General features: G+C 32.1%; 1 protein-coding gene across 6 annotated transcripts in view; it reads right to left on the bottom strand.

Moving 5' to 3' along the window:
* LOC133192096 (cell adhesion molecule-related/down-regulated by oncogenes-like) overlaps window positions 1-13376 on the bottom strand; it is a 57233-nt gene that overhangs the window by 24071 nt on the left and 19786 nt on the right. For 4 of the 6 annotated variants that reach the window (XM_061327951.1, XM_061327954.1, XM_061327949.1 and 1 more), the window contains exon 2: window positions 6847-6981. In XM_061327951.1, coding sequence (XP_061183935.1) covers window positions 6847-6928 — 82 coding nt within the window. In that variant the 5' untranslated portion in view covers window positions 6929-6981. Of the gene's footprint in view, window positions 1-6846; window positions 6982-9769; window positions 9788-10407; window positions 10965-13376 lie in introns of those variants that run through there. The other 2 variants (XM_061327950.1, XM_061327953.1) reach the window with 2 other exon arrangements.

Genomic DNA, 13376 nt, shown 5'->3' with positions numbered 1-13376 from the left:
TTTATCCTTTATATGTTTTTATTTCATACCTCTTGTAAAAAAAAAAATAAGTGAAAAAAAAACACTTGTTTTCAATTCTATATGTTCTATAGCTTTGCATGTTTATAGACTAGAAATACTTGTCTCATCAAATCTGAAGATTGGAGCATGGTGAGATATAAATGCATGTTCATCAAGTTTAAAGCCTAAACTTGGTAAAGTGAATTAAAGCAAGTGTCAAGATCCACTGACATATAGTGCCATCTAGTGGTGGATTTGAAATGTCAAAATCAGAGCGGCGCTGACTTTTACAGATTTTTACAGAAAGTATCATCTGTCTTTACTAATTGCATAAAAAAAACCAGAAAAACCTATTCACCATGTGTTTTAATTCGAACACCTAATCTTCTTTTAAAAAAATACAGCAAAGGGTAAAACATATTGCAGATCAATCTCAATTAAAATTTTTGGGATGGCAAAAGTAAATCATCTGCCAGGAATTGAATGTACTTTTCCAAAATCAATTAATTACCTAAAAGTTATTAATAGTGGAGAAAACGAACTCAAGCATAAAATGACACTTCTCCTTCAGTTCAGAAGTCACCTTTGTGACCACTAAAGGTGTAGCTGTCATTATTTCAGTGTACTTGACCAGTGATTCCTAAAAGCAACATTGTGGGACAAAAGGTTGCAATTTCTGCAGTTTCTGCTTTTTGAGAGGCAGGTATGGTTAATCCCCCCTCAACGGGGGACACAATAGCCATTAAATGTACATTTTGAGTCTAATCTCCAGTTATTCTGTGGTCAGTGTGACACCTGTGAAAGGAAGAAATGGCTACTAACAATACAGGTTGCCATGAAAAGATTTCCCTCTCAATGCCTCCTTAGAAAGAGTGCTTCATTTTGGAGCTTTGATACCATTTGGGAAAAGATGGTTTTAGACTTTTAAGACATCATTTGTCACACTTCAGATTTTCTTGCAAAATTTCTGAAATCAATTTTTATTGTCTTAAAAATGTGAAAAAATTGAATTCACTTTCAACTTTCTGCTATTTCAACAAATTATTGTCTACCTCATAACAATTGAAAAAAGTGTTTGAAGATTAACAAAGGGCTACTCAGGGATCAAGAAAGTAATTAGAAGGACTGGTTTCCCATGGCTCCATCATCAAGACAGCTGCTTTGAACAATAAGAAGTAACTTGTTTGCCATATTAGCCCAAAGAATTTGGCAAAAAAAGAACTTCATACCAATTTCTCTTGTTATATTAGCAGTGACCTATCAATATACTCCCCATAGACACATTTCCTAAATTTCTCTAAAATAGATTTATCTTAATACTCTCAACAGCTGATGGCCAAGAAAGAGAGATTTTTCCTTAAAAACTTGAAGGGTAATGTGTTTGTAAAGGGTTAATGTCTGCCTAATGGCTGAAACTAAGAGGAAGAAACATAGAGTTCCAAACCAAGAGATGTCTTTTTAATACTGTTAATGGCTGCTAACACTGCAGGATGGGGTGATTAAGTTAATTGGAAAATGCACAAAATATTTGTACACTATGAAGATAAGAAATTGAGAATCAGTTTTAGATGAAAATTAGGGGCTCTGCAGAGGGAGCAAAGTTATTGAAAGTTAAAGTAAAAAAAATTCTCTTGTTTCCATAGCAATCTCTTCCTTTACTTTCCCCTCCAATGAAAGAATCTAAATATTGTTCTAACGGAAAAAAATAAAAATACAATAAAATTTCAAGTTCCTCAACATGTTTTATTATATAAACATTGTTAATGTTTGCAGCACTCCAAAGCCCTTTTTCTGTGTGTCTATGCTTACATCAACACAGCAGTAAGCAATTGGTTTTATGACTTTTTTTATGGGGTGTAGGGATACAGCGCCATTGTGGAGCGGGTGTGAAGGTTCCTCATAAAATTAAGAATCCACATTTTAAATGCGGACCACACTTGAGCAAAATGCCCAAAATTGGAGTGCAAGGTTCTTATCTGATGAAATCGGGTATATGCTGCTATATGAAACATGTCGTAAATTTATAATACACCAATAATTTTAAGACTACGTAATGTCGCTCATAAAAATTTTGGTGACATAGGGAGTTTTTTGTTAATATTCCTAAACTCGCTTCAATTTTCTTTACTATAGAGTAATATATATTCAGAATAATTTTTGTATGAGTCAAAACAATGCTGCTCTGAAATCACTTCTGAAATTCTTTCAAAGAAAATGTGAACTAGGCCAAAATTAATTCTAAAGAATTTATTAGTTTTTTATACTTTTCCACCATATTGTTGACATCTAGTATCTAAAAGCATAGGATGTAACTTTTTTTCTCATTTCTGACAGTGTATGATGTACATGTATTAACATTTTTATGCACTAATCCAATATTCACCACTTGCAGTTATAATTCAAATTTTAATTACACAGTGCATTCTTTCCTAGATAAGTTTTAATTTTTTTTCAGTACCCACTCTGTTAATAAATTTTTAATGCCATCTGCATGCTAATCATGTTCATAATCCATGCATTTTTCAGAGTCAAATGTAAAATAATTGCAAATGAGTGACATTTCATTATACTGTCATCACTTTTTAGGGGGTAGACATTTTCAGTCCATACAACCCCAGTGCATGAACCAAATAAGTCCTCAAAAACAATTTTCAGAGCTGGAAATTCTGACCAGTGTGACAAATACTGGGCTTTTTTTTCAGTTTCAATCTTGGGCTTTTCAATGTTTTCACATGATAAGTACGACTGGTTGATATAAATCAAGGTAAATGGTCCTCGTCCATTCACCTGAGGTGTTTTGAAAAATGTTTGTGAAACATGACAGAATAGGCGAGTTATAGATTGGGTGAAGGGTTCCATTGTCCCTGCCTATCCGATCTTCTTGACGAGACTCCATGTTCAATGGTTCAGTAGATGGTTGGGTATTCCCTCTGGGTGTTAATTAACCAGCTGATAAGTGCCACAAACAATGTAAATATTATCTTCTTCGATCTGTTGAATTCTGATATTTTTTAAATGTTTTTTTAAGAAGGCCTGACACTCAAGAAAAAATAACAACCTGCAGCATGCATTCTGAAATGCTGTTTATTTTAATACTTCACTATCTATACTGAAAAGATTTTGATTCTTTTCCACAATGGAGGAGGGGAGTGTACAGTACATTTTTTTCCTAATTGTTCTCGAAAACTATTTCCCCCCTAAACAAAGAGATCAACGTTTCATGCATTCAGTACATCTTGTTGAAAAAAAAATAAATATCTATAATACATTGTACACTACTTTCATGTATGCTTGTCTTATTTTGTTTTTTATTTTTGGATGGTTGGCATCCCTACACAGAAAGTCTGTCAGTTAAGACTTGGCTGAAGTGTCACCAATACACATCCATATGTCACTAACATCACACTGTCATGGTACTGACTTGCAGGCCCCAGAACTAAACACTGACTGGCTTGTCTCAGGGATTCTTTATTAGCTGTAAATCATAATGCCTTGTTGATTAACATCACCATAAATTAGCTTCACCTATAAATAACTGGCTACTCCTTGTCAACCATTCCACTGCGACATATGTGGAGTCTGAGAAACAGAGATCATTGGGAGGATTATGAATGAGGTTTCACCTCACTTGTTTATGACCTTGTGTACACGATCTGACCAACAGATGACAGTGATTTTTGCTTATTTTTGAATGCTTTTTACATTCATTTGGATTTTTTTGCATTTGAAGAATGTATTGGTTAAATACCTTTTCATATCTTTTTAAAAAAAATACCGCATTTTTAAGAATGCAAGGTAAAATGCAAAGAACATTTAGTTCATAGAAATCAAGGGAAATAACTTTGAGCAATGCAAATATCTTCAAACTGTAAACAACATATCGTTAATTGAAAAGTTTTCAAGTACAATAAGGTTTAGAATCTCTAAATATTGCATTAGAAGTTTGAAAGCTGTAAGCTAGTTCAACATGTTCAAAGTGATACAAAGCTGTGAATAGTCCTAGACCAAGGAATAAAAGGGCTTCCTTTGACACTACCTTCATAGAAATTTGAAGAGAAAGAAAAACAAACATTCTATCTTTATAATCATGCAATATAAACAGACTAAACAATACATCTTAATTTTGCACTATTTTGCCTGACACTTTAAGGAATTTCTTTAAATGGGTTCTTATAGATTGGCTGAAATTAGCTTCCCTCGAGTGAGTCATATCCATTCTTTGAAATGTACGTGAAGTTGTGTCACCTTTAACAGATGTTCCCAATAAAATGAATTCTACACAAAAACCTTAACTTTTATAATGGAAACTTACACTTCCGCTTCTCAAAATACGAGCCTTTGCAGGTCACGCAACATGAAGAGACTTGAAAACAGTATTGAAAACTCTTTTCATCAGCAGTCTATTTGCAGCTTTGAACAACAATTTTATCAATCTTTTTTGTATACTTAAGATCAGGCAATCATTTTAAATTATGCAATAATACAGAGGATGCTCGTTGAAAATGAGACATACATGAACTGCATTAGTTTGGTGAGAATTTTGAGTTAATATGTAGAAACTGACCAAAGGCATAAATGTCAATATTCTGTTAAATGGGAGAGGGAAAATAGTGTGCTCATATGGAGAAAACTATGACAAAAAAACGAGGGCCGCATAAAAATCTCGTAAATTAACACTATCAACCAAATCAATCTGCATATCCTTGTGTCAGAAACTCGATTCCTGTGACCAATGTACCGAAAAGGTACCTAGCCCTGGCAAAGTAAAACTTCACAGCAGACGGTCACACCACTGAATTCAATGCCAACAATGAATTAAAAGTAATTTCTATGCAAAAAATACAATTAAACTGGAATCAAAATTATCATGATTGAGTTTAAATATCCAAATTACTTGGCAATGTTTAAGGGAGTTCCTTTTTTACCAATGACACTCGTCGAAGGAAGGAATTATTCTTCAAAGACAGATAATAAGAGAATTTTTGCACGAGAAGAGATTCCTATAGAATTTTTTTTTTACAAGATAAATGAGTGGAAATTTATACTGACTAATACTAATGAGTCAGGGATTGCATAATGAATTATAGCTCCAATTTTCAACAACATTAAGACCATAAATCTCAAAGTTTTTTTTTTTTAAAAATTCCAAACACGCTTTAATATGTAAGTTACGACTATTGGTGAAAAAACAGTCCTACTTGACTTTGGATACAACTTGACAATGAACCTTGGATAAAATAAAATTTTAAGTCACTAGATCTGACAGTAACTAAACAGATCATTTAAATTGTGAGGTTGCAAATAAATGAATACCAAGACCCCTCCCTTCCTCTCTTTGGCATTTTTAACATTTTGAATGACAATTAATATCCTCCCTGAAAATTCCATGAATCAAACAATGTAAGCATATGAGACCAAAATATACATGATTTCTTTCTGCAGGGCCCCAGCAATGGTCATAAATACAAGACAAGATGCATATATCATGATGATTAGGTGCAAATGTTTTTTGGTTTTTTGCACATGTAATAAGCTGCATGTTCTCCCATTCTGAACACCTTGTCATGGGTGACATGAGGATGTCGTGACATTGTCGATGATATAGTGTTCTTTTTTCTCTGTACTGACTTTAATGACTATTATTTACTTGAGTGAGATTTCTAGTCAGTACATGTTATAATCATTATAATATGACGCCTTCATTTGATTTGTCAGATTGTTTTACATAACTTCGCTTAATGTCTATTTTTTTCCTAATATAGTACAATTGGATACATTCAATAGTTCTAGAATAATTTTGTGCATGACCTGGTTTTAATTGGGACAATCATACTTTTATATAAACTTCACTTTCTTTATCTGTGTACCTATAGTAAAATTAAGATTTCTTAGGAATCATCAAGTATCTTTTATAACATATGAGTTTCTGTTTTCATTACTTAAACATCATGAAAAATCAGTCCTTTACAAATTCCTTGTGCCCCCCCCCCCCCCTTTCCTGCAATGAAAAAAGGTTTACACCCATTAGTGAACTATAAAAGAAAAATTATCTAATATAGTCTTTAGCTATTTTTCTCAATATTCTTAAATTTCATGTATTGAACTCTGAGTCCACTGTTGTCAGATGAAGAACAAGCTTTTGAGTATTCCAAAATATTAACACACCTGTTTATCATCAGATTTAAATCATTTTTAGAAAAATCTTAGGGGGAAAAAGTGCAGGTTAATTAACTGTTAATTGTATGTATTGCCTCACCCATATGGGTGTAAAATGCAGTAAGGATTATTATTATTAACACAGACAAGAAATGCATCTGCTCTGCATACTATATAGTAAAACATTGGTCAAACAAGCAGCAACAGATTTGATTAGGCAATTATAATGTTTTTAATATTACTTTTATTGATTTCTTATGTTTATTTTTCTTTAAATTCTAGAGTGAATCAAAAAAAAATTTTTGAATTAATGGTATTCAAACAATTGAAAATAAAGATTACATAAAGGAATTTATCATATAGCCTTTTATTTTATTTGTCCTATTGCATAATGCAGATGTACTGGGAAAATTTTTTACTTTTTTGTGAATACTCTAAAATGACATATTTTCGTGGCTTGAGGAAAAAGTATTGATTCGATTTGAAGAATTGTTGAGTAGTAATATATGTAAAAAATTACATTTTGTGGTGGACATAAATTCATGGGTCACTTTTATACCTTAAAACAACAAAAATTAAACCCCATGAAAATTAGTGATTTCACAGTACAAGTAAACTTCTTTGTGTAGCACCTATAAACATATTGACTTATTCTATTTTTTTGATTTTCAGGTTAGAGGACAAACTTACCCAGACAGGAAGAGACCAGAATCAGAGATAGGACAGATTTCATCCTGGCTGCTTCAGGAGACTGACCGCATCCTTCTGTCATAAATCCCAATCATTTGTAAAACAAAGAATGCTGCCTCAATCACTCACTGAACACTGAAAAAAAAAGAAAATAGAGAAAATGTAAAAACATGATGTGTATACAATATGTAAACAAATATCACACAGAAACCCAAAAAAATGTAAACTATGAAAGGTTATTCGGAGGCCCCTGCCTTTGGACACAGATTGAGGTGGCTGGAGAAAATTAATTCTTAGAGAAACATTCCACAGATCAGAAAACTTCCTTGAAGTGAAAATATATGAAAAAAGTCCAAAAATGTTTAAAAGACTGCCAGACTTTGGAGGTAACAGTCAACAAGTAATGTTGCTAAGCAAGAGAAAGTAAAAAAAAAAACAAAACAAAAACGAAAAATTAAACACATCTTGAAGTAGGGCTATCATGAAATACACCAAGTGAAGCATGTGTTTGCAAATTAGAATTTATTTTGTGGGAAGACTGTTGCAAACATTAAACAGATTCATTGGTATTCTTTTTTTTACATTGAAGGAAGTCAACATACAGCTTTATTTCCTCTTGCCTCTACTGATTCCAACATTTTGCTTTCCATCATTCTAATGTTGAAATAGCTGATATTAAAAGTGGAAATCATATGACATTTCACATCCCCCTTTTTCCCAACAAAAAAATCAAAATTTTTTACTTTTCCAATTTTTTTTCATATTGGATTATATGAAACTAGATGAATTGAATTTATAACACTACCGACAGAAAATATATTGTAGTTTCTACTGACAGCCTACAGGCTTATAGAAGGAAAAAATACTTTGTTCAAAATCACACAGGAAGTAAATGTACGTCTCCACCCTCACCCCCACCCCCTTTTTGTAAAAACTTGAAAAATAACAATTTCATTTAATTGACGTTTATTGTGAAACCTGTTATATACATGTAATGTTATGGATATTGTACTTCAGGTGCTCTTACTTCACTTCCGCCAAGGATAAAAGGAGCGAATACACATGTATGCACATTTTACTGATAAATTGACTGGGGGGGGGGGGGTGTTAAAAAGTCACAGGTACTTGGGTCTTGGTTTATAAATATGCATGTACCTTATTGATATGCAAATCATGTACTCTACCTTTTTTACATATCAATAAGGTAACCGGTACATACATATTTATATACCAAGACCCAAGTACCTGTGTAAAAATAGCTGCTTAACGCCCTATGAAAAGGCCAAGTATATGATACAAAAGACTGTATTCAGAAAAAAACTGAAATGTATTGATTAAAGCACAAAATTTTACAGCTTTAATTATATTTGAACAATATCTTATTCATTAATTTTCTCTTTTCATGTAAGCAAGTTTATTACGAAGTACAAATTGTACTTGTACTTCGGGTTCGTTGCCACGATGCTCTCAGTAAGGAAAATACAAATTTTACCGATAAAGTTACAAATTTTACCGATAAATTTATTTAAAAAAACCTTCTACATATATGTAATAGTCTTTCGATATATAAATATATTCACAACTTATAGTGTTATCAATGATTTACCATTATTTCAATGACCATTCACACAAAAAGTTCTTTTTTTATTTTCAAGCAGCTATAATCGCCTTGTTTTTCTTTTTAACTTCGGGCTCGATGCTATCTGATGTTCTAGAAGCTTCCGTCAATATTAAGATCGGCGAATGACGAAAGTAATTTGCACATTTCCCTTTTTAATCAGTTATCACAACTTATTTCTTTTATATCATTTAAATCAAGTTTTGATTGAATAATAAAGTGATGACGTTTTATGAAATAAATAAACGATTGCTTGTTGTCAGTTTCATTAAAAACTGCCAGTAACTTAGATCCGCCAACCCGGAAACGCCACCGTACTCACGTTTTTGCTATTTCATGGCTGTTTATAGAAAATAAAAGTAGACTTTTAATTTAATGTACGACACTTACTTTGCGAGTGAAATCTAAATATAGTTTACGGACATCAGCTTGTATCTAGTGTATTGTTAGAGGAGTAAGTAAGAACTCTGGTGCAGCCGTTTCGGAGTTTATTTGCAAAATTTATTAATTTATAAGTATAGATATACTTCATTTTACAAAAGATGACAAAATGAGTTATTTTTATTTTCATTATCAAAAATATGAGTTTTTCTTCTCATTATTTATTTGGGTCTAAATGAACCCAAAAACCCACTTTTTCTTTGATTACATCTGTAGTTTTCCAAGATAAACATGCATTCTTTTCTTACTGAACCCAAAACATATATTATCCTAACACTTCCTTTACATGTAATTCAATCAGGCTTATCAGTTCAATCAAAATAAATTCAATTGCTTAGTTTATTTTCAAGTTTATTTTTAGAGAATTCAGGATATCTTTTAAATCAATACACTTGATTCTTGGAGAATTGAAATACAGTAATTTATTCACCATGACAGTTAGTAAATGATGTTTGTGATCAAAACATCTAATATATACTTATAAATTAGTAGTGTCACCATTTATTTTCAAGTTTAATTCTGGTGTATTCAGGATGTGTTTTAAATCAATACACTGATGAAAATTCAAAATACAGTGTTCTATGTACCCTAGCAGGTCGAAATTTCTATTTCACATATGCAATGTCACCATACTGAACATCGTACCTTGAAAATATAACATATGGTGCCCTATAAGTACTATAAAAAACCATAGATTATTGTTTTGTCTAAAAAAAAAATATATATATATACTATCAAATCAATGAACTAAGTTTTGTTCATTTAGGTGCATATAAACTTTACAAATATGTCTGGCAGTGAAGGAGCCAAACTAATATTCAGATTAAATATCCACAAATTATATGAAAAAGAAGTTTTTCCAACCTGAAGCCTTTGAACAAATCTAGGAGCAGACCCGGAGCAAATTGACATAATTAAAACAAGTGTAGCACGGAAACACGGTACATGTAAAAAATTTCTTTTCTGGCTTGAGAATCAAAAGAGATAATTGAAAGATTAGCTCGTATAGAAATGAACTAGAGCTGGTTTTGCTAGTCTGTTCTTCCTTTTGATCAAAAACCTTGCACATGTTGTGTTAGAATTGGGTTTACACCACACAGGCACCGAAAGCTAGGAAAATGAGGTGTGCTGTGTTTGACCCAGTTCCAGCTCTCACTAGCCACTGGCGTTAGGAAATTCACTCTCTTGTGTCATTTTAATAACTTTAATTTACACTCCTCTTTCATTTACTTTGGTCCCGACTGATACAAGAGCTTCTAAAGAAACATCATTATCGAACAAGAAATTAAACAGTCCTGCAACACCTCTGAAACACGAAAACCAAATTCCATTTGCTGATGGCGTATCAGATTAGATGATGGGATTTCTTTTGCTACAGATGTTCGTGTGGCACCTATGAAAAAACATCTAGGAATTCACAGGCTATTTATATTTCTTCTCTTTTCTAAAAACACCTCTTAGCAACAGGAATAAAAAGCTGGGCACATGAACCCAACACCTACCTGGTATTATCATGCAATTATTTCTCACTAAATGGTTAATTTCTTATATTTCCCAATGTAACTGCAAGCGATAAGCATGAAAAAGGCCGATTTATGTGAAGATTTGTATATCAACATTAGTTTGAGAGGTAGCACCCATTCCACATAAGTTTTATTGCAGTTTACCTCTGCTGAACTATAAAAATCAGCTCACAACATTTAATGCAGAAACATTAACTCCCCTTCATTCACAGAAAGCTTTGCCATGTCCAGCATGATGAACCCGTTATCCATTCACAATTTCTGTCTTGTTTTGCCACCATAAATTACCACAATTTACAATCGACAATCAGGGGGCAAATCAAAGAAAATCCAAACAAAAACACTCCAGAGCAACGTTTTTCTTCCTCCAAGAATGCTACACATGCACGCATTTAATGGCCGATTTTGTGTATACACCGAGTGCTAGAAACGAGATGAGAACCTCTGCAGTAAATTTGTATCCAAGTATCAAATAACACTGGCAAGTTTTTTTTGTTAGCCCTGTCAAAATATAAATAACTCCACGTGGTTTCCCCAGAGGCAGAGAGGGGAGGAAATAGGATCTGGCTCCTCTTGCTGTATTGATAACAAATACACATATAAACTCATTTTGGCTACACTATGGCAACATCATTTTCTGAGGCGAAAATTTATCAAAAACAGAAATTTCATACCATTCACCAGGTTTTCTTCCCATTAATCATTTTGGCCTCATTTGATGCCGAATATTTAAATACATTTTTTACACTTTCTGAACTCCAAAGTTCACATATCCAACAGGGGGCTCTCTAAGAGAACATCTGATTCGATTTACATTAAAACATCAATTTTTTTCCCAAAGTATAGGAAAAAACACATAAAATGATAGATGGCATTTTATAACACATCTTTGATCATTTGAATTTTCAAACTCAGCTCTTTGATCTATATTACACACAGAGAGTAAAAGAAAACAAAAATCATCCAGTTTAGAAAACAAGACTTTTAAGCCTATTATTTATAATTAAAAAAAAAAAACATTTTAAATGTTTGACATAATTTTTTCTTAGTTTTACATGTGTTCAATCAATAAGACTAACAAATATTTCATTACCAGTCATTCCCTGCTTCTTGAGCTATTGGCTTCCCCTTTTAGAAACCCACTTCAAACAGCTTTTTGTGTGAAAACCTCTCTCTCTTGTAATTCTGGAATAGCTATTATTTCATTATTCACTCTGAATGAGGAATGAGAAATCAAGGCATCTGACATTTGCACCAATTTCTCAACATATTTTTTTCCTGTTAAAGCTATCATGTCCAAAGCATTTCATGCCCGTTAAATCACCATCACTCAAGTGATAATCTTCAATTGCAGACTCCATTTTTCAAACTTCTGACACCAGACCATAAGAGAATTCTACACTTCTAATGAATACTAAGAGCAGAACAAAATAAAATTGAATATTAAGTACACAACAAACTATTTTAACTACTTTTCTTGAAAAAAAAAGTCCACTAATACTACTACATATCTGACCATATATGCTTTCATATACTGTAAATAACTTATTATTTGTGAGGACTATATTTCTGTGTAATTATGGGAGACTGTCTGCTCGTGAAAATTTCATTCTTGTGTATATTAGTATTATGAAAAATTATATACAACAGTAATCAAAACTTGTGATTTTTTTTTCTCTCCCAAATAGCAACCTCACCAAAAACAAAAAAAGATTTAGTGATCTACACTCTGCAGTAGAATGAAACTAAAAGGAGTCAATGAACAAACATATAGCAATTACTTAGATATCATTCATCATCTGCTAGGACTATACACTTGCCTTTTGTGATTACAAAATTAATTTATTTTTCGATTCCTTCAAATTTTCTTAATTTGAAGGAATTCTCACAAAATTATAAAATTTCGAATTCACGAAACATGTTTAATACTTTTTTCAATATTATTGTTTCAAAACTTTTTTTTTATTGACGAAAAACACCCAAATGTATATATACGTATACAAGCAATAAAAAAAAACAATTATCTTTCGACTGACACAAGCTTTCTATATAGAGGGGCGCATGACTGCATCCAGAAACATGGAGAATTTCTTTGGCATTGTTTGTGATGCTTGCGGGTGGTATTTCAACATTATATTATATATCCTTTTTACCAATTATTTTTTAAAGTCTGCATGTAACTAAATAATTAACTAGACTTCCTGGCCATTGGGTTCTGGAAAAAGTCATATTTCTTTCTTTTTGGCATTGCTCGGGATAGCTAATTTCTAAAGTGAAAAAAAAATTTCTCTCTCTCTCTTTTCTCTCTCAAGCTTATCCATTAAATATGAAAACAAAATTGCTAATATGTCTGATTTTTTTTTCACAGGAAATGATAATTCAGCAAAAAACAAACTCTTTCACTGAACACTCACAGACAAATGGTTTCTTCTGTTTAAATTTCATGTAATTAACTGTTATTGAGTTCACCTGAAAAATAAACACAACTATTTTTTGCACAGGATGCAGTCAAACATTTACAGACTTGCTAGACCAATGTTGTTTTTTTTTGTTGTTGTTTTTTTTTTTTTGTATTTGATGATTTTGCTATTTAACAGTCTGAAAAAATATTTTTCCTGAAATTGCTTTGCTAAAACTTTTCTTACTGATTGGACTGTCTAACAATGCTGTACCGTTATTATTTTCATGATGAAAACATAAGAACAAGAAACCATATCTATAATCCTTAACTTAAATCTTGTTTACTGTGTGTAAGACTGTACATACAAATTTTGGATAACAGATTAAGTTGCATTAACAATGATTTTTTTTTTCTCCCATTTCGTCAAATAACGATCTTGTGAGTTTTCTCACATATTGTTATGTGCATGGGTTATATCACTACATCTTGAGAGACCTTCTCTAGTTTAGATCTTTTGTGTTGAAAACATCGTCAAATTATTAAGACC

This window comes from Saccostrea echinata, unplaced genomic scaffold (assembly GCF_033153115.1).
Source record: "Saccostrea echinata isolate AGI-Se365-2 ecotype Australia unplaced genomic scaffold, CSIRO_AGI_Sech_v1 ptg000025l, whole genome shotgun sequence".
NCBI lineage: Eukaryota > Metazoa > Mollusca > Bivalvia > Ostreida > Ostreidae > Saccostrea > Saccostrea echinata.
This window is presented reverse-complemented; position numbering and strand designations above follow the sequence as displayed.